This window comes from Triturus cristatus, chromosome 1_2 (genome assembly GCF_964204655.1).
Source record: "Triturus cristatus chromosome 1_2, aTriCri1.1, whole genome shotgun sequence".
Lineage (NCBI taxonomy): Eukaryota > Metazoa > Chordata > Amphibia > Caudata > Salamandridae > Triturus > Triturus cristatus.
The window spans coordinates 1128199189-1128226667 of NC_140580.1; the positions used below are offsets into that span (position 1 = coordinate 1128199189).

The 27479-nt window shown below is 44.4% G+C and overlaps 1 protein-coding gene across 2 annotated transcripts in view; it reads left to right on the forward strand.

The window, feature by feature from the left end:
• LMX1B (LIM homeobox transcription factor 1 beta) overlaps positions 1-26847 on the forward strand; it is a 225545-nt gene extending 198698 nt beyond the window's left edge. Inside the window, exons 3-8 of one of the 2 annotated variants that reach the window (XM_085613815.1) lie at positions 12156-12388; positions 17218-17396; positions 19786-19863; positions 22891-22957; positions 24381-24542; positions 25919-26847. In XM_085613815.1, coding sequence (XP_085469941.1) covers positions 12156-12388; positions 17218-17396; positions 19786-19863; positions 22891-22957; positions 24381-24542; positions 25919-26076 — 877 coding nt within the window. In that variant the 3' untranslated portion in view covers positions 26077-26847. The remainder of the gene's footprint in view (positions 1-12155; positions 12389-17217; positions 17397-19785; positions 19864-22890; positions 22958-24380; positions 24543-25918) is intronic. The other variant, XM_085613816.1, reaches the window with a different exon arrangement.
• The last annotated feature ends 632 nt before the right edge of the window (positions 26848-27479 follow it).

The following is a 27479-nucleotide window of genomic DNA, read 5'->3' on the forward strand; positions in this document are numbered from 1 at the left end:
ACAACTCACAGACGTGGCAGCATGTATGTGCTAGTAGTGGGAATTACCTTTTACCTGTGTCTGCAAGTGGGTGAGCGGCCTACTGGCCATTCCTTGGTAAAGTACTACCCAGTGTCATGTAACTGAGTCTTTCATTACATCCAGCGTGGTTGTGGTGTGTGTACGTACTACGGGCGTGTGGTAGCGTGAGTAGTTGTACATGGATCCTGGAATCCATCTTCCGTAGCCGTTAGAGACATTCTGCACAAAATGGAGGCGGAGGCAGCCATTAGAGACATGCTGCACAAAATGAAGGCAGAGGCAGCCATTAGAGACATGCTGCACAAAATGGAGGCAGAGGCGGCCATTAGAGACATGCTGCACAAAATGGAGGCGGAGGCAGCCATTAGAGACATGCTGCACAAAATGGAGGCGGAGGCAGCCATGAGAGACATGCTGCACAAAATGGAGGCGGAGGCAGCCATGAGAGACATGCTGCACAAAATGAAGGCGGAGGCAGCCATGAGAGACATGCTGCACAAAATGGAGGTGGAGGCCGTCATTAGAGACAAGCTGCACAAAATGGAGGTGGAGGCAGCCTACCAGACAAGCATGGTGTACTGCTTTTGTGGGAGGGGTGGAGATATTTGGCTGAGGTCATGTTCTGCCTTTTGTCCTTTCAACCCCCGCCATTAGGTGAAAGTAATGTAGGGAGGCAGAGAGAGTGGTTTATTTAGATGTACAAAGCAGGCCATTTGGCAGGGCGTGTCCATTAAACTCCACCTCCGAAAGGAGGAGGGGGTTGACATGTTCCTGGTGGGAAGACTGTCTGTCCGTTGTTTCCATACAGACATGTTTTCAAGGTGTTGTAACTGTAACCCACCTCGGATTCTACAATAACATACAACAGTAAATGGAAGAGTAAACACATCTATCCATTCAAAAGTGGGCTTGTGATAGTTCCATTTGTAGGCAGCTTTTTAATGATAAAAATACAGATCCATAGCCTTCAGAGAAATAAACGTTTGTAAGTTAAAGTCTGAAGAGGGGTATGTTCGGAACTTCCATTGGTGCAACGACACCCCCTAGAACACTGGCACCAGCAGCACCAGTAGGGACATCATCACATGGTGACCGGCCTCTAGAAGTGAATTCACTATACTTGCTGCTGGGGCTTCCTTCCAGCCACAGAAATACATTTCATCCTTTGTGAATCCCAGCTCTCCTCAAAATCATTAATTTCCATGTAGATCTGACTGCCCACAAATGCAAAGGGAATATAGGTTCAAGGAGTCGGCAGATAGGGAATCCAGAAAATATGGTTTGGGACTTGTGTCTCATTTCTGAAAAAACAAATCTGTTCAGTATCAGACTAAAATCAATTGCATCACGTTTATCACACTACGCATGCCATCGAGGGATCTGTTCACTTTATTCTAATATAAATGACCAGAGGTGAATTGCTAGATATTTTTTGTTTATTTTTATATGGTGCCTTCTGGCTACTTATGAGCACACCTACGTTTGTAGATCCATGCTCTGTGACATTGCTACAAGGGTGATGGTGAAGATGGCGATCAAGCCCCTGGTCTGCATGATCTGGTGTTCCAAGTGAGCTGTTGGATAACCGAGTCATCCAACCATCAGGTACAAGAAGAGAGGATGTCATTGGACAGATCTGAAAATGCATCCTCTCTCTAAGTCAGTTCTGATGATTGGCTAATCCTGTTGGGAGCTCAAGGATCAGGTGATCCTCAGTCAAGACCCTTAATGGAGCGATGTCCTAGTGAGTGTCTCTCAAACAGTTTGTCTGTGTTTGGAGTAAGGAAGTAAACTAAACATAAGGGATATGTTAACAATTACTCTCAGCGGAAGACCGTCTGATGAGAAATGGACTATATATCTGCCTCGGCATAACAAGTCAAATTCTAAGCAGTAACACATATTGGGTTCCGGGTCGATGATGCCACAGCTGATGAGACCTGACATCTCATTGTTCATTGGATAAACCAACTCAAAGCCGAGAGCCTCTGCTCCCAAGCAGCCTTGTGATACATAAGTGCATGCACTTTGTAGGGTGGGAATGTTCTCCAGCGAGCTCGGCTCTACAACATCCAGAGGTCTGTAACCCAGAAAGGCTGCCATGGCTTGAACCTACAGCTCACAGGTTAACGTGTTCAGGCTGAAGGGTGTGAGAGCGCAGTGACTGAAGCAACTGAAATGAGTACGAATGTATAATGACCTTATTCTAATCCAGTCCTAGTCTCCCACCCCCGCCCTGAGGTACATTTGCAGAAGCGGTGTTTCCCTGAGTGAGTAGTTTGAGATTACGCTGTGACTTACAACACAAGCCATGAGCATCAAACTGAGCTGGACCGGTCTGTAGACAATTGGGGCATTTCCTGGGCGGTCTGTGGCTCTGAAAGGGATATGGTAGACAGTCTTATATCATACTGTTGGCTTGCCTTAACCTTACCGGCCTTTCCGGGCACACACCTGTCAGAAATGTTTGCAGTTTTAATATTGGCCTGTCCATCTCCAGCAGCGGTGAAGTCGCACAATTCAAGAAGGACCCAGAGATTAAAGACGTCCCCTCATACATCTATCATATTATCTCTAGGGAGGAAGACATTGATGGGTGCGGCAGCGATAAAAGGTGGGCACATTCTATTGCCTTACCAAGCTGCACTAAAGTCACCACCTTTTAGTGGGAAAATAAGCGGTCTAGAAAGGACTTGGGGGGCATATCAGCAATAACCGGCGATAATTATCACTAAGAGCACTTAGCGCTAGGATAATTATCGCCGGCTATCGCTGGATTCTATCGTGGAGATAGCGTGCTATCAGCAACACATATCTCCAAAGCGATAGAAATCCAAGCGTTAGCTACAAAACAGTGCGATTATCGCTGGAAAACCGGCGATAATCACACTGCGACAGGCGATACCTTGCTGATAGGGCAGGGTGGATTTAGCCATGTAATCCACCTCCCAGTGGATTACATGGGTCAGATTAAAAACAGGCGTACAGAACCTGCATTAAGCGCGGTTAGCGCTTCTTTTATTATCGCTAAGCAGGTTAGCGATTTCCTTGTTAATTGGAGAAATGTCGTTTAGCAACATTCTCCACGTAACTTTGGCAAGGTACGCCCACTTTGCATCTCAAAGCTGAGCATTAGGGGAAAGGGAGCTAAGGCAAGGATTCATGCGATAGCGTAACCTTGCTGATAAGGCGATAAAATTATCACCGCTTTTTGTCCGAAAACGGACGCAAAAGCGGCTATAATTTTATTGCGCCGCCTTGATGCTATGCCCCTGAACACAGAAGAAAACACGGTCACCTGCTCCAGGTGAAATTTGCAGAATTTCCACTTATCAGGATGCAAAGGTGGTGACCGGGGTCATCAGCGGCTGTTGCCCACAGCAACAAGCGTTGGGTAGTAACCAGCCTCACCGTGGTTCGTAGGCACGGCCCAGCAGGCGGCAGCCAGCCTCTGCCCGGACCCGTCTTTTTATACCACCCTGCTTCTGTTTGACCAGCCCATCGGAGCGCGCTTAATGCGGACGGCAAATTCTGCATCACACATGGAAAGCTTTCGACCAATTATAAATCAGCTATAATAAAACAATTACAACGTGTTTGCCTTTAAAATGAAGGAAATGAAGAGCCCAGGTTAGTGGGCCGCAAGGTAAAGGGAAGACAGCAGCGGAAATGATGGAAGCAAACAGTAGAGCCACCGATGCCCAGGAACGGAGCAGGGACGATAACTTTGCGAGGGTTTGCACAAACACGACGCAAATTAAACGCCAGATGGTTCGGGCCCTTGACAGGAAGCGGCGGCCGATTGTACAACTCTGACTGTGTGCATTAAAATTACATATTGAACCTAGCTTCCCGCTGTGTGGCCTCTCCCTGACTCTAAATGATGGCGCATTCTGATTAATTTGGAACCAGGGGACGTCGTAAATAAAAGTAAGCAGACGGAGCAGGTACAATCTGCTGGAGTGTCTTGCTCATGTGAGAGGTGGTGGAGTGCACGGGGTTTGCTGCGCACTGAAGTTTCGCACTCAGGCTAAAGAAGGTGCCAGCGGATTGCAGCTGTTACTGATGTTTGCAAAACATGGCTTCAAGCGCAGACATCGGATTGACCTTTCAAATGTGAAAAATTAGGAAAGGTTCGAGACAAAACCAGCGTGGTTCATTTCTTATTAAGTAAACGACTAACGCAGTTCAAAATCACGATTTTCATACCTAAATGGAAAAGTCTAAACCTTTCCGACATGTATCACAGATTGGCGCAAAAAAGGTTAGCGGAAGACATTTTAATGGGGCGGGGTTTGAACTGAAAGGGTTCCCGAGGCCCCGCCCACCGATATGAAACCTACATTCCGGGCCAGCGGAAGCAGCCACCGCATGGGGAGCTGGGCCCGTCCCAGCTTATCTCCAAGCATTGAGGGGCAGTGAACCGCGCGGGGCCCCGCTGCCAGCTTCTAACAGATGAACTGATGCCGCCCAGAGGAGTCAAATGCCTCCGCACCAGCTCGGCTAAGCCTCAAATTCTTCAAACGTGCCCCGTCCCAACAACACCTTCCAGACAAAGGGCCCCGGCTTAACTCAACTGAGCCGGACAGCTTTAAGGAGCTAAGTGGAAACAACTTTTTTAACAGCCTGCTAACTCCTTTGCCGTGGACTCACGCCCCTCCACTGTTCAAAAGGTCCTCCCGGTGGGACCGGGGCCACGGGTCTGCACAGCGGCGTCAGGTGTGCACAAGGGGTTACATTTCCACATTGTTATGGCTGTGAAGGCTGCTGAAATCTGAAACACATTCAATTACAGTTTACAGCCCAGCATCACTTTGGTATTTCCATTGGTGGGACCCTCTTTCCCACCACCTCGTCCCCACCAGTGGCGTCTGTCTGTCAGACAGTGTTCCAGGGCCTTGCTGTACTTAAAAGTGTGTTTGTATATTTCTGGTTGGGTCCGGGACCCTTCCTGTTAATGACAGGGGGGGGGGGGGAGGGGGTTCTGGCATCTGTCAGTGCTTTAAATGGGGCGGTACTGTCTGGTACATAGTACCAGCAATTCTTTATTTTGAGCGAGAGAGTACCGGCACTTCTCCAGAGAAATGTAATACTTTTAATTGGAGAGTACCGGCACTTCTCAGAAACAAGCAGGCACTCTAGTACAGAGTACCTGCACTTCTATTTTTCCATTTCAAGCACTGTGTAAGAGTGCACCCCTCTGTCTTTTAATGACAGTCAGTGTATGGCCTACTGCATGTCCATAGCCCGTGCTGTTAACAACAATGGGTTCTGGCTGTCCGCGTGTCCACAGCCCCCGCTGTTAACATCGATGGGGTCTGACCTTCTGTGTGTCCACACCCGTGCTGTTAACAACAATGGCTTCTGGCCGTCGGCGTGTCCACAGCCCGTGCTGTTAACAACGATGGGTTCTGGCCTTCCACGTGTCCACAGCCCGTACTGTTAACAACGATGGGTTCTGGCCGTCCGCGTGTCCACAGCCCGTGCTGTTAACATCGATGGGGTCAGGCCTTCCGCATGTCCACAGCCCGTGCTGTTAACAACGATGGGTTCTGGCCTTCCGCGTGTCCACAGCCCGTGCTGTTAACAACGATGGGTTGTAGTCTTCCGCATGTCAACAGCTCATGCTGTTAACAACGATGGGTTCTGGCTGTCCGCGTGTCCACAGCCCGTTCTGTTAACAACGATGGGTTTTGGCCGTCCGTGTGTCCACAGTCCGTGCTGTTAACAACAATGGGTTCTGGCCATCCGCGTGTCCACGGCCCGTGCTGTTAACAGCAGTGGACGCTGTCTAGGGCCCTTGTCTTAAACCAAGCATTGTGGAGAACATCTGTCCTCTCGTACTCAATATATGGTCTTCTGCCTTGTCACGTCCCTTGCTGTGAACAGTAGTGGACGCTGCCTAGAGCCCTGGCCGTAAACCAAGCGTTGTAATGAACATCTGTTCTCTTGCGCTCAATATCTGGCCTTCTGCGTATCCACAGCCCGTGCTGTTAACAACGATGGGTTCTGGCCTTCTGCGTGTCCACAGCCCATTCTGTTAACAGCAGTGGACGCTGCCTAGAGCCCTGGCCGTAAACCAAGCGTTGGAATGAACATCTGTCCTCTCGCTCTCAGTATCTGGTCTTCTGCCTTGTCACACTCCTTGCTGTGAACAGCAGTGGATGCTCCCAAGGGCCCGTGCCTTAAACAAGTGCAGTAATAAACATCTGTCCTCTCAATATCTGTCCCTCTGCCTTGTCCACAACCCTTGCTGTTGACAGCAGCGAGTTTCTGGCCTTCTGACAGTGTCTGGAGTTCATTCTGCCCTTTTGACAGTGTCTAGGGCTTCTGTAAACACCAGTGGTGTTCTGGCCTTCTGACAGTGACTAGGGTTTATTCTGGCCTTCTGACAGTGACTAGGGTTGCTGTTAACAGCTGTGGGGTTCTGGCATTCTGATGTGCCCAAGGTTGCTGTTAGCTGCAGGGTTCTGGCCTTCTGACAGTGTCTAGGGTTTATTCTGGCCTTCTGACAGTGTCTAGGGTTGCTGGTAACAGCAGTGGGGTTCTGGCCTTCTGACAGTGTAGCTTTTTGACCGATGCCCGGTGGAGCTACCTGATAGCTAAAGAGGAGATGGGCAGTGAACTACCCCTTCAGCCGTCACCTACCCAGCCGGTCTTTGGATAGAACTTACTTCGTCTCTCCACTGTGGTCTCCCTCCTACCCCTTTACTCCACCCCCTTTCTCCTCTACGCTCCATTTATCCCTCCTCTTTGCTCTTTAATTGTTTTCCCATTGAGACCTAGCTGTTTGGCTGATGCCCGGTGGAGCTACCTGATAGCTAAAGAGGAGATGGGCTGTGGACTTGCCCCTCGCCCGTCACCTACCCAGCCGGACTTTGGGCAGACTCTCCTTCGTCTCTCCATCCTATTTACCTCCTACCCCTTACCCCACCCCCTTACCCTTCTAAGCTAAATTTATTTAGTCTTCTACACTCTTGAAATGTTTTTCTAGTAACTGATGTAACGTGCAACTGATGTAATTTTGTAATTTCTGTGGAACCTTATGTAAAGCGCTCTGATACCTCCGGGTCTAGCCAACACTATATAAAACTCTCAAAATAAATAAAATAAAATAAATAAATAAATACAGTTGCTAACAACAGTGGAGTTCTGACCTTCTGACGGTGTCTAGGGTTGGTTCTGGCCTTCTGACAGTGTCTAAGGTTGCTGTTTACAGCATTGGGTTTCTGATCATCTGACAGTGTCTAGGGTTGATTCTGGTCTTCTGACAGCCTCTAGGGTTGCTGTTAACAGCAGTAGGGTCCTGGCGTTCTGACAGTGTCTAGGGGTGCTGTTAAGAGCTGTGGGGTTCTGGCCATCTGACTGTGTCTAGGGTTGATTCTGGCCTTCTGATAGTGTCTAACGGTACTGTTAACAGTAGTAGGGTGTGGCATTCTGACAGTGTCTAGGGTTGATTCTGGCCTTCTGACAGTGTCCAGGGGTCCTGTTGACAGCTGTGGGATTCTGGCCTTCTGACAGTGTCTAGGGTTGCTGTTAACAGCAGTAGGGTCCTGGCGTTCTGACAGTGTCTAGGGTTGCTGTTAACAGCTGTGGGTTTCTGGCCTTCTGAAGTGCCCAAGGTTGCTGTTAGCTGCGGGGTTCTGGTCTTCTGACAGTGTCTAGGGCTGCTGTTAACAGCAATAGGGTCCTGGCGTTCTGACAGTGTCTAGGGGTGCTGTTAAGAGCTGTGGGGTTCTGGCCTTCTGACAGTGTCTAGGGTTGATTCTGGTCTTCTGACAGTGTCTAGGGCTGCTGTTAACAGCAATAGGGTCCTGGCGTTCTGACAGTGTCTAGGGGTGCTGTTAAGAGCTGTGGGGTTCTGGCCATCTGACTGTGTCTAGGGTTGATTCTGGCCTTCTGACAGTGTCCAGGGATCCTGTTGACAGCTGTGGGATTCTGGCCTTCTGACAGTGTCTAGGGTTGCTGTTAACAGCAGTAGGGTCCTGGCGTTCTGACAGTGTCTAGGGGTGCTGTTAAGAGCTGTGGGGTTCTGGCCATCTGACTGTGTCTAGGGTTGATTCTGGCCTTCTGACAGTGTCCAGGGATCCTGTTGACAGCTGTGGGATTCTGGCCTTCTGACAGTGTCTAGGGTTGCTGTTAACAGCAGTAGGGTCCTGGCGTTCTGACAGTGTCTAGGGGTGCTGTTAAGAGCTGTGGGGTTCTGGCCATCTGACTGTGTCTAGGGTTGATTCTGGCCTTCTGACAGCCTCTAGGGTTGCTGCTAACAGCAGTAGGGTCCTGGCGTTCTGACAGTGTCTAGGGGTGCTGTTAAGAGCTGTGGGGTTCTGGCCATCTGACTGTGTCTAGGGTTGATTCTGGCCTTCTGACAGTGTCTAACGGTACTGTTAACAGTAGTAGGGTTGTGGCATTCTGACAGTGTCTAGGGTTGATTCTGGCCTTCTGACAGTGTCCAGGGATTCTGTTGACAGCTGTGGGATTCTGGTCTTCTGACAGTGTCTAGGGCTGCTGTTAACAGCAATAGGGTCCTGGTGTTCTGACAGTGTCTAGGTTTGCTGTTAACAGCTGTGGGTTTCTGGCCTTCTGACGGGCCCAAGGTTGCTATTAGCTGCGGGGTTCTGGCCTTCTGACAGTGTCTAGGGTTGGTCTGGCCTTCTGACAGTGTCTAGGGTTGATTCTGGCCTTCTGACAGTGTCTAAAGCTGCCGTTAGGTGCTGAAATTTGTTGTGCGTCACCTGGGTTCTTGGGACCCTGCTGTGAATGAATGCTGGACTGCTGAAGAGTGACCACAGCATTGGGGTTACCTGTGGAAGAGTGCTCTCCCTGCGCCTCTGACATTTCTGGTACCCAACTTATAGGTTTTCACATCTTCATGAATTCTGCTTGCAGCAGGCTTTACCTCCCTCCTTAGCAGACAGCATTAGACCCCCTCCCTGCTTCATGTGGATGAGAGAAGCTGTTAGCTGCTAGGAGGAACCAAGAGCCAGGAGTAGATCGACAAGACCTTGACAATGTAGCGTTGGTCACAACTAGAGGTGGCCAAAACTGCATAACTTTGTCGATCTGAGAATGACGAGTCTTTTTAGCAGATATTTGCAAGAAAACTGTAGGCATGGCACACCCTCGAGTTCAAAAGCATATGTCATACACATTCAGTGTAATGTAAACACTTTCTAGACTCTTCCCTCTTCTGTCCCTCCACTATCCTTTTCAATCCAACCATGGTGCAGAGCCAAACAAATGTAACACATGCTACGCATAGACCAACAATTATAACACGTGGCAGGGAGAGCCTAACAAATAAAACACATGGTATACAGAGCCCAACCATTATAACATGACAAGCGTTGCCCAGCAATCATCACAAAATACATATAGCCAAGCGATTGGGGTTTATGCCAGACTACACCTGCATATAAGACAACCTCTTGACATAATCTGTAATATTTTGGTGAATACATGTTGAGTTGAATATTCACCAGGTGTCTTTTTTATTTAAAAAAAAATAAAAAATACACAGAGAGGATAGTATGGGGTCTTAGGGAACGATTTTATAGACCAGCGCGTAGGTAATCCCCAAATCTAACATGAAAATACAAACAAATCCGCGGGTCTGTCATGCCTACTCAAGGAATGAAAGAAGAATGCACAAGTAACCTCAACTATGTTCCGGGGATATCCTTTATAAAGGACGGAGTCCCATCATGCCCGTGGATGCACTGGGATTTGCAACCAAGAGGAGATCCCAGATGATGAAGCATCGTCTTTTTAATTTAACCAGGACGTTTAAATCATGCACAAATCTCCCTGCAGCCATGTTTTACCTGATGAGTACAGTAACCAATAGCTTGATGACTTTTTTTCACAACTATGAGATTTAGCTGCCAAGAGAGCTATTTCTAGAGCGCTTTGAGCTGATCCAACCATTTCTAGGAGCTGATTGTTTATTGTGCCTGTATTGGTACAAGCAGGAGACCTGGGGGTAGTACACTGTGCTTCTTCTGTTGACGCTTCAAGAACTCCGGCTATGTTTTGTTCTTAATTAGGCATGGATTACCATTTCCTTGTGTCCACACTATGCGGAAGTGACTCACAAGCGACTCCGCTGTTACCAAGATTCCCTTCTACAGCCTCAGACAGATAAAAAAATGATGGCGAGAGAAGTCTGTGCCTTTCATAGGTAGGGTGACCAGGCATTGAAAACCAAAAACCAGGGCGTTACATAGAAGTAGGGCTAGAATTTCTCATCAACCTGGGGCACACAATGACCTAACTGACAAGACTACCCACAAGCAAAGGGGCCCTGTTGGAAAATGTGCTTAAATTAGTCGGGATTGATGGTGAAACATTGGGACTGTCCTGGCAACTTCAGGACACCTGGTCGCCCTATTTGTAGGTCTACGAAGCGGTGATGGTGTGGGCTGTTATTATTATTAATACTTATCCTCTGAGGGACTGTCCGTGCTTGGTGTTTTAGGGCTGTTCAGATTGGCTGCTCTGCTGTCAGTCTGATTGGCTGCTGTGCAGCCAATGAGACTGATCTAGACACTGGGTGATACTATGTCTGCTGGGGCAAGAAGGAAGCAACTGGGGATGCACTGCATTCGAGAAGTTGCAGTTCACTTGCTGCCCCCCCCCCCGCCCCTTGAATCTGAAACTGTCTCCGAAGCTTGCACATTAAAAATAAAAATAAATCCTATTTCCGAGTCTGAGGGTTTTGTACACTTGCAGATCCTTACACAACTTCTGAAGTTGGTTCGAATAGTAGAACAATAGCCTAAAATGCATATTTGTCTATTCATAAGACCCCCATAAATGCACGCGCCCCTGTGGCCATTCCTCCATATTCAGGTCCAGTTGAATCGTCCCACTGGGACTGCTGAGCCATTAGTACAACAGGAAGTAAAATATCATCCTTTCTACTCCTTGCGGCGAGCAGCCAACCATTACTTAGATACGTGTCCCACTTTTGGACTAAACCATGCTGTGCACGCAGACAATCGTTGGTCTGTTCCACGAATGAATGCACGCCACTGTCGAACAGGCAAAGACACTGGTGTATTGTGGTGCCCCTTGCATCACACCTACAGATACATTTCCAAAAACTGTTTGCTATAGAAACAAATAGTTCACACACATTACAAATGGGTCAACAAAAGCTTCATGGATGGCTCTGTGGTAGAAAACCTCGCCCACCACCCTAATCCGAAGTGAACTAATGGTGGACTCCAGGAAGTCCCTGTTCCAGTTGTGTCCAGTCTCCACAGTTCACCCCAAAACCAATGATGACCCTTTGTGGCGCAAAGATGTGGGCTACTTTTCCCCGCGCCTCCTCCGTCCTGTTCATGCATCTAGGTTGCATGACAAGTTAAGCAACTTCACTCACGCCCTCTCCAGGAAGCCTTCTTAGTGTACGCCCACTTCAGGAAGTTTGTATTACATTTCGCAAGTATCCTGAATAGCCTACAGTTGTGAAGTTTCAATAAATGTGGAAATAAAAACCTGCAAATATGACATAACATAACACAACCAGCCTGACAGGAATTCAATAAGCAAATGTACTTAGGACACTGTCAAAAAACAATACTACATTTTGCTGAAGAGTTTTCTAACAAAACAGTTTCAGAGGGAAAATTCTTGTACTAAAAAAGCTGTTGTTGGAATTCCTCACTGCTGTAAAATCCATCAATTTTTGAAGTTTTATAAAAATGTGAACTTTTCACAACTCTGCCGGCACTAATCTAGCCCTATGTCAGTATGGTTACAAGGTTTATTGGTTTTCTGATGCTGTGTGTATATTAGCACTTTACTGTGCCAACTCTCGTTATGTTGGTGTTATTTCCTGCACCTGTTGCGTGGTTGCCAAACACGCCCTTTAATGGGATGCAAGAGGGTAAAAGGTGTCAGGTCAGTCCACAAACTTCCGGAAACCCATATACTGGGAAGTAATAATTCTGTAAATTGCTCTCACTATGACCACATTGATAATGAGTGGGTGGCAATCACAACAACTGGTAGAAAGTTGGCAAACCCTCCAAGGGCCACTCAATGCTGTGAATGGAGGTCTTGTCTTTCGCAATGTACTTCGCAGGCACTGAGAAAGGTTCACTCACTCTCGGCTCTTCTCTTTCCAGGCTCTTCGCAGCAAAGTGCAGTGGCTGTATGGAAAAAATAGCGCCAACGGAGTTCGTGATGCGAGCCCTGGAAAGCGTCTACCACTTAAGCTGCTTCTGCTGCTGCGTCTGCGAGCGACAACTGAGAAAAGGCGATGAGTTTGTGCTGAAAGAAGGACAGTTGCTGTGCAAAAGTGACTATGAGAAGGAGAAAGATCTTCTCAGCTCCGTCAGCCCCGACGATTCCGACTCAGGTAATAATGCGCCTTGTAATGCACAACATTGGTGGCGAGGACGTTGGTTGAGGCCTTCCTACCTTCTCAATGGTAGAATTGTGATATTAGAGCCAGTTCCGATGTCACTTCCACTGAGATGCACACAAGTGAAGCATTTCCAAGGCACACAACTAGGTAAGTGCTGAGATGAACATGAAAAATATCCTTTTTTAGGGGGACACTACATCACCCAGAGGGCAATGCATTGATTTCCTGTCTCCTAGTCGAGGGCTATCATTTTTCAAAGTTGGCTTTGCGGATGGTGCACACCGTGTGTTCCTTCTTGGTAGAAATATAATCTTCGCATTCTGTATGTATGGAAAGGAAAAGTTTTCACCACCGCAGGCTTGTGCTTTATTCTGCCTCGTCCATATAATAGTTCCCTACCCTCTTCAGTGTGGCCTGTCACGTGATGTGAGAAACAGAGTCAGGCAGTGAGATGTTTGCTGCACCATACAAGGGTGGAGAAAAGAAAAACCATCTAAGTCCACTGGGCCAACCTTAACTCCCCATTGTGTCTTCTGCTTGACAGCTTCTAGCATAAAGGGTGTTCTGTGAAAACCATCACCACCAGGTGGGCGTAGCGGGGTGAGGCATTTCAGAACCCTGCTGCCTGTACTGGGAATGGCCCTGCTCCCTTGGAAGGGGCTGTCACTTTACATAGATGCTAGTGTTTGTGCTCTGTGGTACTGCCCCTGTGGTCTCATGTGGCAAATGTCTAACATGTCTACTTCTTGTTTTGCTTTTGTTGAGCCTCAGGTCTTTTGACTCGACTGGTATCATCCCCTAGTGGTAACACCGCCTATCGACATATTAATACCTCAGGGTGCATTTTGTTCTGGTATGGCATGACCTCTTAATAAAGATTTCTGGAATTTGAAATAGGGAATCACATGATAAATGGGCACTTTTTACCCTGCTTCAAAACTCAGACCATGGAGGTCCTATTTGTATTGGTTAGTACAGATGTCCAGTGATCAATGCAGCTACATGTACGCTCAGTGCTAATATGGCACCATTCATTTTTGGTGTGCCTAGGCATGGTACTCCAAACATGGCCCAGTAGCATGATGGCACATAGCCGTATTATATAGCTTGAACCTCTCCACGGTCAGACTAGGCCCGGGCACCATAAATGACAGCGCTCCTCGTTTGTGAACAGACAGCTAAAATAGTGGCTGACGTTTGCACATCAGGGCAGTGTTGAACTTGTAAGGACACGCTCTGCAGGTGTTTTGCAGGGTTTGGGAGGCTGAATGTGAAGTGGATGTGGTCTCACGGCTAGACTGCCGACTTTGGAGCTGAGAAACCAAGGTTCGAGCTTCGGGGTTGACTCCACATCCAGTGATTCTGGGCAAATCCACTTAATCTCCCCGTGCCTAGCAAAAAAAATGAATGTGTCCCTGTGTAACGTCACTGGTGCTCATGTAAAGCGCTCCAATACTTTCGGGTCGAGTTTGCGCTATAAAAATCTGCAACAAAAAATACATTTGAGCTTCTTGTAGGGAATGGTTATGGTAATACCAGAGAAGTCAACAGTAAAAGGCCCCCAAGACCATAAAACAGACCTACAAACAGCCCAAAAAACCATCATTACGATGACCTGCGATTCCAGTCCTTCGGGCTCTGCCTGCTTGTGCTATAGGCCAGTCCCAACCTGAACCTCTGTGTTATCAAGTGCATTGTTAAGCACTTTGCCACCCTTCTGCTGCAGTCTGTGGTGTACAAATATAAATATAACAATAATAATTTCAAAAGCAACAACAATAATACAAATAAGAAGAAGTTGAGTTGAGATACAATCATCCTAGCGACACGTTGCCGCTGTGCGGCGGGTGATGTGCTCATCTCCTGGTTGCTGTCACTAGAATTCTGGCTCATTCGGTGTACGCCATGTCCTAGGTGAACCTTTCTGTGAGTGAGGGAGTGAGTGTTCCATGCAGACAGGGCGCTCCAGCTCCCGCAGAGGGGTGTAACACCAGGGCCATGTGCACATCTGCTCACTGCTGTTGACATGAACCGAAGAAGGTGGAAACAGCTCACACATCATCAGTGCTGTGCAGGAGGAGTGCTCTGCCGTGCTTTATGTCATCCTCTGATTCTGCAGCAGCTACATGCATGTCGTTAATGTCTACTTTCTGTACTTCTAGACGAAACCCGAACAATGGGCGTCCCTTATTTAATGCACTGAAAAAAAGAGCTGCGTTGAAGTTATAAAGGGATTGTGTGCAATCAACGAGCGCTGCTTTCATAAAACGCCTTGTACTGCAATATTTCTAAAAATAGAACCAGGACTTGAAATACTACATGGTCAGAACGGAAGTGAATGTTTCCAGTTTCCACATTCTTCGAGCTATGCACAGGACAGAAGATGGGGCGGGTGGAAGGCGCAGATCAGAAATTTACTAGGAACAATTTGGAAAACGACATTTACAGCTAGATGGAGGCTGGATCTGGTTTCTGGACCAAGAGAGATCAGATAGGAAGCAGAGTGGGGCACGCGCCCTTGGGAGGGATCTGCCTTGCACCTTTACTCACAAGTTGGCAGGGCCAACAACACCCTTTCAGCCTTGTGAGCTGGATAACTAGGGTCACATCCTCTGACCAGTAAGAATGTTTGTTGTGCAAGAGAAGCTTACCTTTGTGGGTCAACTGGTTAAAGTGATGCACAGCTCGAATATCCTGCTGCCGTGAAACCTGCTGCTCCTGAGGGTCGGCTGCCCTGTAGGTGTGCACCAGATGTCACCACAACCTGTAGCGTGGCTCGCTCTTGTGCAACAGGACAGAGAGGGAGTGGTGCTGTTCTGGCACAAGGCATCCTTCAGCTGTTGGGCTCCCCTGGTGCATCGGAGCGCCAGTCTCCGAGTCCTACTGGTTTCGAAGCGGAATCCCTGGAGTTCTATGTGGGCTTGTGCTGGTGACCAGACCAGACACGGGGAGGGTGCACAGGGCCAGGGCTGTGTGCAGAGAGCTCCGGCCCTGCTAAACTCCAAGAGGAATGGGCTGTGCAAGACAGACTGGGGCAGGACTCCCTGGCCAGCGCGCTGGGCCTCTTTAAAAGGCAAAACTCACACCCTCCTCAAACCTTTGTTCTTTAACTGCAGAGTTCTCCACAACATTTGAAACAGAATTAAGAAGTGACAGTTAAATCACACGTGTTTCCTTCCAGCATGAAACCAAATTTAAGGCACAGACAAATTAAGCAATCCCTGACAAAAAAAAAAATACATTTTAGAAATGTATAATACGTGAGCATAGATTCTGTGTAGGTGATAAAAAAAATGATTTTTATTTATAAAAAAAGAATGGGTATGTAATTGCATATGTTTCCCTTATTTCTTCAAATGAAGAACACAGACTTGGCAAACATGAGAATAGAAACTGTTTTTTGCTCTCCGAGCTAGGCTTCTTTCTACAACTGTGAAGCATCAGCCCTCACCTTGCAGACTTCAGCTCTGACACGCCGCTGTCTCTGGGAGCAGCCGGCTGCGGTTCCCGGTCCATAACACCGCTCCATTGTCTTTCTGGGCCAGATGTTATGGCTACACGTGCTACAGTATGTTTGCAATAGAGACCGCCGCCATATTGAATTACATCTGATGCCACGGGTCCCGGATGTCATGTCCAACATGGTCGTTCACACAAATGCGTGTGTCACGTGACCCTTCTGCAAGAAGATCAAGGCAAGAAGAGATCTACTGAAATGTATTTCTGTAAACGAATCCGTCGATACTAGAATTATTTTCATCTCCTTCGAATAAAACAAAGTTTATAGTGCCATCAATGTTTACTTATTATTTAAATGTACCCTTTTTTAGGAAATTGCGAACTATCGCATGTTTATTGGTCTATTTAGTAGTCATTTATTTTGTCTTTTTTAACTTGGTAGATGTAAAGCTTTCTCGTTGAAAAACACAATTTTCTCAAAATCTTATTTTTGCAGACTAAAGTTATAAATAGCAAATGACCACTAAAACCTAACACTGCAGTTTGTGTATGGAATGAGACATAGGTTCGAGCACGCCCATGCACATATCAGTAGGACCCTGTAATTGAAGGCGAGAGTGGGTCTTCGGACACTCTATTCTAAACAAGTAACGTGGTTGGATAGAAAGGACAAGTACCATTTCTAGGCAAATGAAATAGAAAGGGCACATTTCAAACCCACTTTATGACAATAAAGTAGGGACTGGACAGTGCAAACAATGGGATGTGCATTTGTATTGGCAGTAGTAAGACTCCAGTTCAGGAAGTGGTTTGATTTTCTTCTTAAACTCTTTACCCATTTCCTGTCTATGGAAACTGTTTGAGAGATTTGAAAATAAATGTTTTTTTTTAAAAAAAAGGATTATTGTTACTTGTGGAATATGATGATGTGTTTTATTGTGCAGGTTCCTCAAATACATTTTTCATCACCATTGTACCCATGCTACAACAATGTTTAACCATTTTATAAAAGTGAGAATTTATAACTGATTGAGCCAATATGCAATGTGACATCACCACAGTCTTCTCAGCCCTCACTGGCCCTGACCCTAAGTGTCTGAAACCTTTATCTAAAACACTGTACTGAAATTCTGCAAAGATTAATCGCTCTTTGTACTTTATAATTATACGTATAATATTTTATATAATTCTTTATATAATATAGTTTTTAAATCTCACCTTATACAAAATCACCGCCTTGAGGAAACCATTAGTTTCTCACCTTCATCTAACTATCCTGCATATTTAAAATTACCCTTTGGTTGAAATTGGCCTCCAATAAACAATGTTTTAATGATGTTCTGCTGAAATTGTATCACCAGTTAAGAGCGACGACGAGGACGGCGACATCAAGCCCTGCAAAGGACAGCCCACCCCAGGAAAAGGCAGCGATGATGGGAAGGACCCAAGAAGACCCAAGCGGCCTAGAACAATCCTCACAACACAACAGAGGCGGGCCTTCAAAGCGTCCTTCGAGGTTTCCTCCAAACCCTGCAGGAAGGTAAGCTACCCTACGAGAAGTTCCAAGCTAATGCACAATCGATGGACTATATCAATCTAGTGCCATCACATTTCTGCGGAAAACAAATGTATTTTTAAAAATGTGAAGATATAATTTGCAACATATACTGAAAAATGAAAAATTATGCCACATTTTATGCAATACCAGGCATAGTGTTATTGCACTTAGGTTTTTGAAAAATGCAGTTTATAAATTTTTATTTAAGTTATTTGAAATCATGTAGACCTCCTCCAAAGAAGCAGTATGGCTGATATTTTTTTTATAAACCTTTGATCCGTATGTAAGCTTTCTAAACGTGTCAGAACTTCAAAGCTTTGTTACCGGGTATGAGACGAACCGCGATGCACTTAAAAACTGTTTCAGATATTAAATGTATGTATTTATTGGTTTCTACAGAGCACTGCATGCTTTTGTGAATCTCTTTCAGAGAACTTCCTAAAACACGTTAAATGTTACATGATTAGAAAATGGCGGGTTTTAAAGTTTCACGAATGCTTGGAAGTATCGCGACTCTGTTTATACGTTTCGGAGTAAGAGCACTGTGGCTGTTAGGCCTGCACCAGTAAAGTCTTGTTGAATCAGTGGAAGCTGGACCTGCCTACTGTTACCCAGCACAGACTGGATTTAGTAATGATCAAAAATCATTGTTTTTTTAATTTAAATTGTATGGCCCAGCGTTTTGTGTAGTGTTTAATTTGTGAATCAATGGGCCGTGGGCAGCAAAATCCGGGGGTGGTGAGTACCAAGGCTGTGTAGTCTTGATTCTACCTCATGGCTCTTTCATCCACCCCCAGACCCTCGCTGCCCCTTTATCTTACTCTTGCAGGTTCTTTTTCATCCCCGCTTTCTCCGTTTGTCACTGTTTTACTGTCTTTCTTTTCCTTCTTCTTTTGCCCTTTGGTGTTTTCCTCTCTCGCGCTCTAGGTGAAAACCTGATAAGAAAAAATAAGCGCTAGTCCGAAAAACAGTGCCTGGTGAGACCCACGTCTAACCTCCGGCTCAAATTAAGCACTGTCTTTGTGTAAAGAACAGACTCTGGAATTCAATCGTTTCACTATAAGCAGCCATAGGGGAAATTCTTGCGGTTAAGATGGAATTGCGTCATATCTTAAGCTGTCCCCAAATTCAATATCTACAAACCGAGGCTTCATGCTAACTATTTGGGAGAAATTAAGCGTCCCATTATTGTGGATGATAAAATATGTGTTTTAAAAGAATTAATATGCTGTGGAAAGAATTTACAGGTGAATCACAGATAAAACAATGCACTTTCCATCACTGTGTTCATCTGAGCTACACATGGTGAGAAAGAATCAGATACATCTACCTTGGGGGGGTTCGAATCAGAGTCAAACTAAAGTAATGAGTTGGCACAACTGACTCGAGGCATGGTGGCACTCCATGATGGATGCTGATTTGTCAAAATACCAGATGACTGAAGTGCAATTACACACCCTAGATCACTAACTCATTTCCCCACTCTTACCCCCAAATATTTTTCTATTTGCTGCTGAGGGAGTGAGAGGAAATTCCAGAAGGTAAAGGAGGCTCTAGTAAGCCCTGTTACATTTCCCACCACTGCGTTGTGCAGGTACCCTGAGGCAAGAGGTAGCAACGACAGCGCCAGGGTGCCAAAAGGCGAGCCAGAGATAGCAGCCAGCGGCTACGCCCTAATTCCCGTACACACTATGTGAGGTATCTCTTTAGAAGCCCCTCTTTGTTTATGCTGCTGCAGAACTGCTACATTGAACTGCATGGCTACTAGATGTTGGTGGTGCTTGGGTCCCCACACTTGGGGCATCTAAACAACTCTTAATGTGGCATGTAAAAAAGAAGGGCCCTGGTGAGATGCTAGTATCATCTGCAACACTCGTCATTTCTCTTTTACTGTCATTGAGGCGTTGCCAGGTGCCTGTAGTCAGCTTTTGGGTACCCATCATGCATCTGTAAGGCTGGGAATGGAGACAAGTTTCACGTATAAACAAACCAGAATCCATTCATATCATGTGCTAGTCTGTAATTAATCCAGGTTCAAAACAACAGAAAATCACAGTTTTGGAAAGAGAAACCCAAACAGTTCATTTACATCCAAACCTAGAGATTTTCCTTTTGCCTCATCGCTTCCTTCGGTTTAAGTAAATCGTTCCACCAGACGTAACCTTATAAAAAAAATACATGTTTTTCCCTGATGCTAGACTCCTGCCCTACATATGGGAAATGTTCACAGACCCCACTCTAATTTTTACTTGACAACAATGGTTTCCAGCTTAAACGTATAAAATTAATATTTAAAAAAGTAAAAAAAATGTAAAATTGAAGTGTTTTGTGGCAACAGGAGTTCTCAATTTCTCCTTATTTTTAAACACAGGTCAGAGAGACATTAGCAGCGGAAACCGGGCTCAGTGTACGCGTTGTTCAAGTTTGGTTTCAGAACCAGAGAGCGAAGGTAAGTGTGAATCCAGCAAACTGGGTTACATTTATTTGTCAGATTCAGCACCCACCCGTCTTTCTGCTAGCACTTTAAGAGAGAGCTGTATGTTACAACATTAAATACGGTACAATACATACATTACCATATGTGTCCATGCATGTTGTCATGTGATGTGTAGGGTTCTGAAGAATTTGTGGGGGATTTTTGTGAATTTAGCTCATCTTCGATGGTGGAAGAAAATGTCTGGAAAAAACAATAGTTTAGTGAAATCATGTTCTAAAAGATTCTGCACCAGTGTTGTCTAAACACCACAAAGTTTGTAAAGTTCATGAAGTTGCCACAGTTTTAACAAAACGTTGAAAAGTAGGCGGCAGCAGGAATTGCTGAACTGTGCACCCTGGATGTGAGATTTTCAATTTTACAATTTTTAAAATTAATATCCCCCGCCATTCTTCATTTGCCCCTCCCCATCGCATTCTTATTAAACACACACTTATTATTTCACGCACTATTTTCAAATGTACTGCTCCAAGATTGGCTTCCCCATCTTGGCATGGTAAATTAAAAAAAAGCAAAATGGTCAGCAAAACATGACGTGTGTGTTCATGTGTGGTGGTATTCATGCATCAGTCCATTACGTAATGTCATGACAAACACGCGTGAATGTGTGATAATGCAGGCATGCGTATATATCATCACACTTTTGTTTTGTTGCCGATGAAGTTCAGCATTACCAATAACCATTTTTTTGCTGAATAGCGTTAGCAAAAACCATTGGCAAAGTCAATAGGTCTGCATTGGCAAAGCAAAAAGGAGAGATTACGTTGACCTTGCCAATGATCGTATAAATGTATTATTTTAGAAATATTTGTTGAAGAACTTTAGGATTGTATACACAAAAACATCTTCACATAATACTGGACACAGTAGAACAGAAACATATATCTCCTGTCCAAGTTCATTATTCTCAACAAATGTTTTTTCCTGATACAGAAGAAGCAATGGGTGTGACAAAATTATATGTTGTAAAACAAGGGGAAATGGTGCAATTTAAAGCATTTAGTGTCCTTTTAATTTGCCTCAATAGGTTGCATTTTGGAAAAAAAATAGCAGTATGTTTGTGTTCTTTTAAAACACCATAGCCCACAATTATTTTATAAACTGAAATAAATTTAAAAATATTATGGAGTAATTTTCAGTTTCTTCATAAAACCAATAAACAACATATTGTAGAAAATACAGTACAACAATATCCCATTGCTAGGCCGTTCAAAAACCGATGTACTAAAAAGGGAGAAAAAGGTCAATGTAAGGAACTTGGTGCTTTTTAAAAAAAAATTTGTCAGAAAATATTTGGTTTCATAGATAGTTGTAACAGAGATGTGGTGGTCCATGCAAACAAACATGAAAATATCCTTTTCAAATAAAAGGGTAGAAAGTAAAAGCTTCACACCATTACCTACCTCCAGATACAAGCCCAACATAAAATAAAGGCATAAGCAGAAGGTGTAGTTACGCTAATTGTCATGAAAGTTGAGAAGAACATTGACATGAACGTTTTTTGGTCTGGCCTAGAAACAGCGTTATCTGTCTTGTCAGCCTCATGTAATCAGAAAAAAAATCTAAAATAAAAATGACATGCATGTAAACATATATATAGAGGAGCATTGGGTCATCCGCCCTCATCTATTTTGCCTCCACCCAGTGCAGTGTACAAAAAGGGGTGATGGGGCACCCCACGTCAGCCATTGGCTGTCTTGCACTGTAAGTGATGGGATTTTCCTGATCACATGAACACATCTGCTTAAAAAATAAGTGCATATTATGTCCAAGACTTTTGGGCTCCAAAAGAATCTTATTTTCCTGTGATAAAATTTAAAAAGGGTGCCATTGCACCTTAATATATGGAAAGCAATGAAGAGACACTGTTTCTGCAGGTTATTCCTTATATAAATGCAAACATGTGGTAATATCAGGCTCACCAGAGACAGTAGAACGATTTTAGGAAGTGCGTTAACACTGCAAAGAAATAAATGCTCGAAGTGAAGGCCGTTCACCATTCACCATCATTATATCATTACAAAAACTCAAAAATATGGTTTATTTACAAAAGACGGATGCATGACATTCTTAACATGTTTATTTTTAAAACACGCAATCAGCTTTTCTAGACGAGCTTTAATTCACATGATCAACAATGTCACCAATCTGCATGAAACCTGCCAAGAAGATTCTAGAGATTGACATGTGAGAAAAACAAACTCATCCGGAGTTTCACGCAGACAGTTCTTGTATTGTCCTCTGGGTCTCATCAGAAGATTTGTGGTAAAGAGTGGGCAGTAATTCAGTTTATATATAATTGTTATTTCGAGAGGAAAAGGCAGTGGCAGGGAGCAGGCCAGGACTCAAGTGAGGCTGCAAGATTTTATCTGGTAAAGCTATAGCTCGCCTCCAGCTGGCCCAGGCTTCCATCTTCACTCGTTGAGCGCCAAACCTTGCTAGCTATGGCTCTCGGATGATCTGCATTTCAAAGTTGACTGGTTTCCAAGGAACTGAGCTGTAACCGGCCTGGAACACTTGTCTAACAGGCTTAAAGTTTAGATTGTTACGGTGATCTGCATGCAACATTTTAATGCATTGATGGTTTGTGCTGCTTAAGAATGTGGGTGCCCGCTCGCGGTCTGAGATCCCCATCGGCCGCAGTGAATGCTGCGGACAATGTTTTTGTTTAATCTTGAGATTTCTCAGTAATAGATCAAATTGGATAATGGCCTTCTTGTTGAACTCCTATTCAAGTTAGCCCTTTCTCTGAGTCAAGGAAGGAAATAAAAGCCCTGGTTGTGTCCATATTTAGTATCCAATAATCGCCCCTGTGATTCACACACACCGTTTCTTGACAACTTTGTGAATACATCTTCTGATATGTGTTCTATCATATCGCGATAGAGCCACAGATGCAACACGTGCAGTGCTTCTGAAGTTATTGTGTTTCAGCAAATTGAACTTTGATAAATCTGACAAACAAATTTCCTTCCTATCCAGATGAAGAAATTGGCTCGACGGCACCAACAACAACAAGAACAGCAAAACTCCCAGAGGCTGGGGCAAGGTACGGTACAGCACATCTATAGTCAGGGAGCAGATGTGGACAGCGGATGCCCTTGTTGTGAGCGAGTGTGAGCCATATTTACTGCACACCCTATTGTCGTATTGACTTCAGAGGGCCTGGAAGACCCAATTCTTCGTCTTGTGTCTGTAGTTCCATTGGAGACGTGGCACCCGCCATATTGAGAAGTAAAGTGTGTATAGATTGTCCATGCAGATGTGGAGTTAGGAATAGTAAATCTACTCCTCCCTCTATGCACGTACCTTTTGATACTTTGGTTCTTGATTTGTTGGCGGTGGTACTAAGATATCTCAATATTCCTTACTCGATATCCCAGGCCACAATCATATGGTACAGCCATATCCCAAGTGTTATTACTTGTTTCCAGGGATGAAAGTTATTGAAGTGGATGTGCATACAAAGACATTCACAAACCCATGATTTCTCAACCAATTGCACACAACTAAATACTTCTTTGTAGATTTGAAATGTTTAGTTGTCAATGAAATAATCTCTTGAAATGGTGAGAAATCAAAAATATAAAGAAATAAATGTGCCAATCCAAACAAATGTTGACTCTGCTTTTCGTTTGAAGTCAGCAGCTCTTCTCCTTTCTTATTTTATAAAGTGGGAAGAATTGGAGAAATGTTGTTCATATTTGGTTCTGGGTTGGTGTCCAAGCCGTTGCTCTGATTACAAGATATTCAAAGCAAAAATGCACTTTATGGTGGAAAACAGCAATTAGCCGAGAACTGGGTTGACATTAAGTTCTTGTTGGTACAGCATACTGATTGATTTCTAAAAAGGACAAGTGACATAGGTGCATATCAATATCCATTAATATAAGACAAGATCGATTGGTTTACAATAATGTATGGTACATGGAGGATCCAAAGATGCAAGAAGAAAAGACGCTTGTATTAAGTTCTCAAGCCGACCAATAGATATGTTGCAGATGCGTATGGTTGCAGCGCTCTGCCTGCGGGCCATGTAGTGAGGTAACACATTTTACGTACGATTGCCAGACATGTGCATTGACAGACAGATGACAGATTCAATATACTGCCCATTGAAGTATGTGAACTTTGGCCTGAGCTCCAGCTGATTTGTAGGATCCTGTAGCCGTGTTATGAATACCCAATGATGAATGTCTATTACAGTCGCTGGTGAAAAGGCAAACATACTCTTATCACCTCAGTCTGACAGCGTTTCTTAGATTCGATAACTTTCACTGCGTTGATACGCTACTGTAAGGAATATTCATTCCAGCTGCTGCACACGGTTCTTCATCCTGTGTTTTGGGTTAGGCTGTTAGAGTAATCTCAGGAGGCGTCACTTTGCATTACAACTCGCTTGGATAACAAGATGGCGGCTTCCACCTTTCGGATGCCAAAAATGCTAACGTAGCTTGTGCTTTGTCTTACAGAAGTAATGTCCAATCGAATGGAAGGGATCATGACTTCGTACACTCCCCTCTCCGCACCGCAGCAGCAGATTGTAGCTATGGACCAGAACAGTTACAGCACAGATCCATTTCAACAGGGGCTTACCCCTCCTCAAATGCCAGGTGACCACATGAATCCTTATGGTAAGCCTTGCCGCCCGCTATCACAGATTTAGACACGCCACATCCTTTTGGTATTCAAGCCAACAAGCAATGGTATCATTCAAGGCTTCACCGCATTTAAGATCAGAGTCCAATCACTAACATGTTTCCCAACCACCTCTGTGTCGGTATGCGTCAGTCTGCAGTAGCCTTGTTAGCAGGCAATCACTTGTACTTGATTTTTAAGGGATCAGGCAACCTTCAGGGCTGGGGCTCACAGGAGGCGAGCTAAAACTATGACCTTGTGAGGCCCCCGTAAGGTGACATCCAGTTACTGTAAAGGGCCTGGACTAGGCCTGATAAAATGGTTGGAGCTTTTTAAAAATGACCTGTACCATTCCTGACCTACCTCGCCTCTTGCTTGGAAGTCTATATCTCACTTCCATGTAAGAATGGAGTAGATGATATTTCCTCTCATTCCATTCCATCAAACGATTTTCTCTTTTACCTACACTACTCCTGAACATTTTGAGTGTGTTCAGCTTTGAGATTTTATATGTCTTGGTGGTAATTCTCATTTTAATGATAATTCAAATAATTAGTTTTTTATGTATCACTTTATAATACACTTTCGTGGTTTGTAAGTTCTATAAACAACAGCACTTGCAATTACTGAGAACGAAGCCCCCTTTTTTACTGCTCCACCGTCTTAATGAGTGCCATTCACACTAATTAAAAAAAAACTACACTCTAACTCACCTTGACCTACACAATGATTTTTATTTTTTCATATATCTGTCCAATTCCTGAATACATTTTGGTAAATGACAGACTGGCATATATTTAGCATGAATCAATCCAGTTTTATATTCAGAACGAATTGTTCATAATGAAAATAAAGAGCAGTCTGAAATAAGATGTTACAATAGTGAGCAGAGAGGTGTTGTCCCTTTTGTAAGTCTGTACTGAAGAAAGGAAGGAGTCGCTACCCAGACTGCCTCAAAGTGTTGCTGCTCACCAGCAATAGTTGACATTCCCCCTTGCCCCCCACCCCTGCAAGCTCCCAACATTGAAATGTTCTAATAAGTTATAGACACCTACTAGAGTTTTCACAAGTTCTCAATTTATGTAAGTCTATTTAACAATCCTGTTATTAATTTGTGTAATTAACAATATTGCAAAAAATGTTTTGCCTTACATAATAAACCAATAACCAGTGACTCTGGCCTCCATTTTGATGACTAGTCCTTTTAGTCGTACAGGTGGACACTGGGTGATGTGCAACTCATTTTTGTACTTGGCCGCCTGCTGTTCTTCAGCAGCTTTCCAAAATTGTGACAAATGATGTTAATATATTTATTATTTCCCTCTGCTTAGTTTGAAAACAAACGTAATTTTAAAAATCATTTCTTTTGCAGGAAACGACTCCATTTTCCATGACATTGACAGTGATACCTCCTTAACGAGTCTCAGCGACTGTTTTCTTGCCTCGTCTGAAGTCAACTCCATGCAGGCGAGAGTAGGAAATCCTATTGACAGGCTCTATTCCATGCAGAGCTCGTATTTTGCTTCATGAAGGCAAGGGGAGAGCCTTCACCGACTGCATCGCAGCAAACACTAGACTTACAGGATGGACTCTACAGCCATAAGTTGCGATCCGCACCCTCGTTCTTCCTCCATCAGGACTTGCGCCATGTCGAAAACACTCCGGAAAGTGGACTGGAAGAATGTGAAAGGGCCAATGGTGGAAAAGGCCTCTGCCAGCAGGACCACGGAGAAGCAAGCAACCTCAAGGCTGGAATGGAAAAAAGTGATCCTTTTTTAAGAAAAAAAAAAGTAGAACTCACCTTGTACAAAAATCAGTATTTGTATATGACTATGCACCATTTAGACCCATTTCCTTAGGATGTTTAATATTTAAAGAGTCACTGATACTTATATCAGTTGACTAGAAGGCGGAAAATGTTGGGGAAAGACATTTTTGACCCCGCTGCATGATTCATCACACCGTTGTGAAACACTTTCCATTTGAACTGTGAGAAGTTAATGTACATGTGATGTCCGGCATTCATTTTCTTTATACACTTTTTTCAACCTAAAGATAGATCAATCCATACTAGACGATAGCCCTTATATTGTATGCTATGTAGGATTTGGTTAACACTACAAACCATGGAAATGGCAGCGGACTTGGATGGTCACGCCAGCTCGGAGAAGACCGCATGTTCTGGACTGAAGCGTTTAGATTAGGGGTCTGAAAACACTCCAAAAGGTGCGTCAAAGAAAGAAAAAAAATCTTTATTTAATGACCTGTAAAAAAATAAATAAAACATTTGTTTGCAACTAACTCCAGACTGTAACTGTCGCCCCATGTGGTTTTCATTGCAAGTTGTTTATTTAGGTTTTCGTCCTCACAGAAATGTGTAAAGTTACCAAAGGTGGATTTCAAACAATGTCTTACTTTGTTGCAGACATTTTTCACTTCACTGCTAAAGTAATTTTGCTAGGATATCTCAAGTACCAGAACTCCCAAAAATATGTTATATTTGTTCATCAAACTGATGTGGTGAGAAACAGAGCTGTTAGTTTAGACATGCTGTTCTGTCTGCCAATTTCTTACTAGATGTTATCTTGAAAGATAGACAAATCAGGAAGTGCTTTGGTGGGTGTTTCTCTCATTCAATTATTTTTTTCACTCCTTTAAGTTTCTTGCTTAGGATGAATCTTACAATTTCAAAATTGATGGGCACGCAAAACAACTGTTTATCTCTGAGTTTGACTGGTAGTTTAAGTTACCTTTCTACGTAGGAGTTTTACTTAGTTTTTATGTGTAATTTATGTTGACCCAGAGTCTGAGGCGTGCTAATCTGATGGGAAGTGCAACAAAACCACTACAAGGCAAGTCTTCTTCACTTTGTGGCCAAAACCCATAAATAGCGATGCGTGAAGAACACGCCTTGCAACAGTATTTTGCCCATA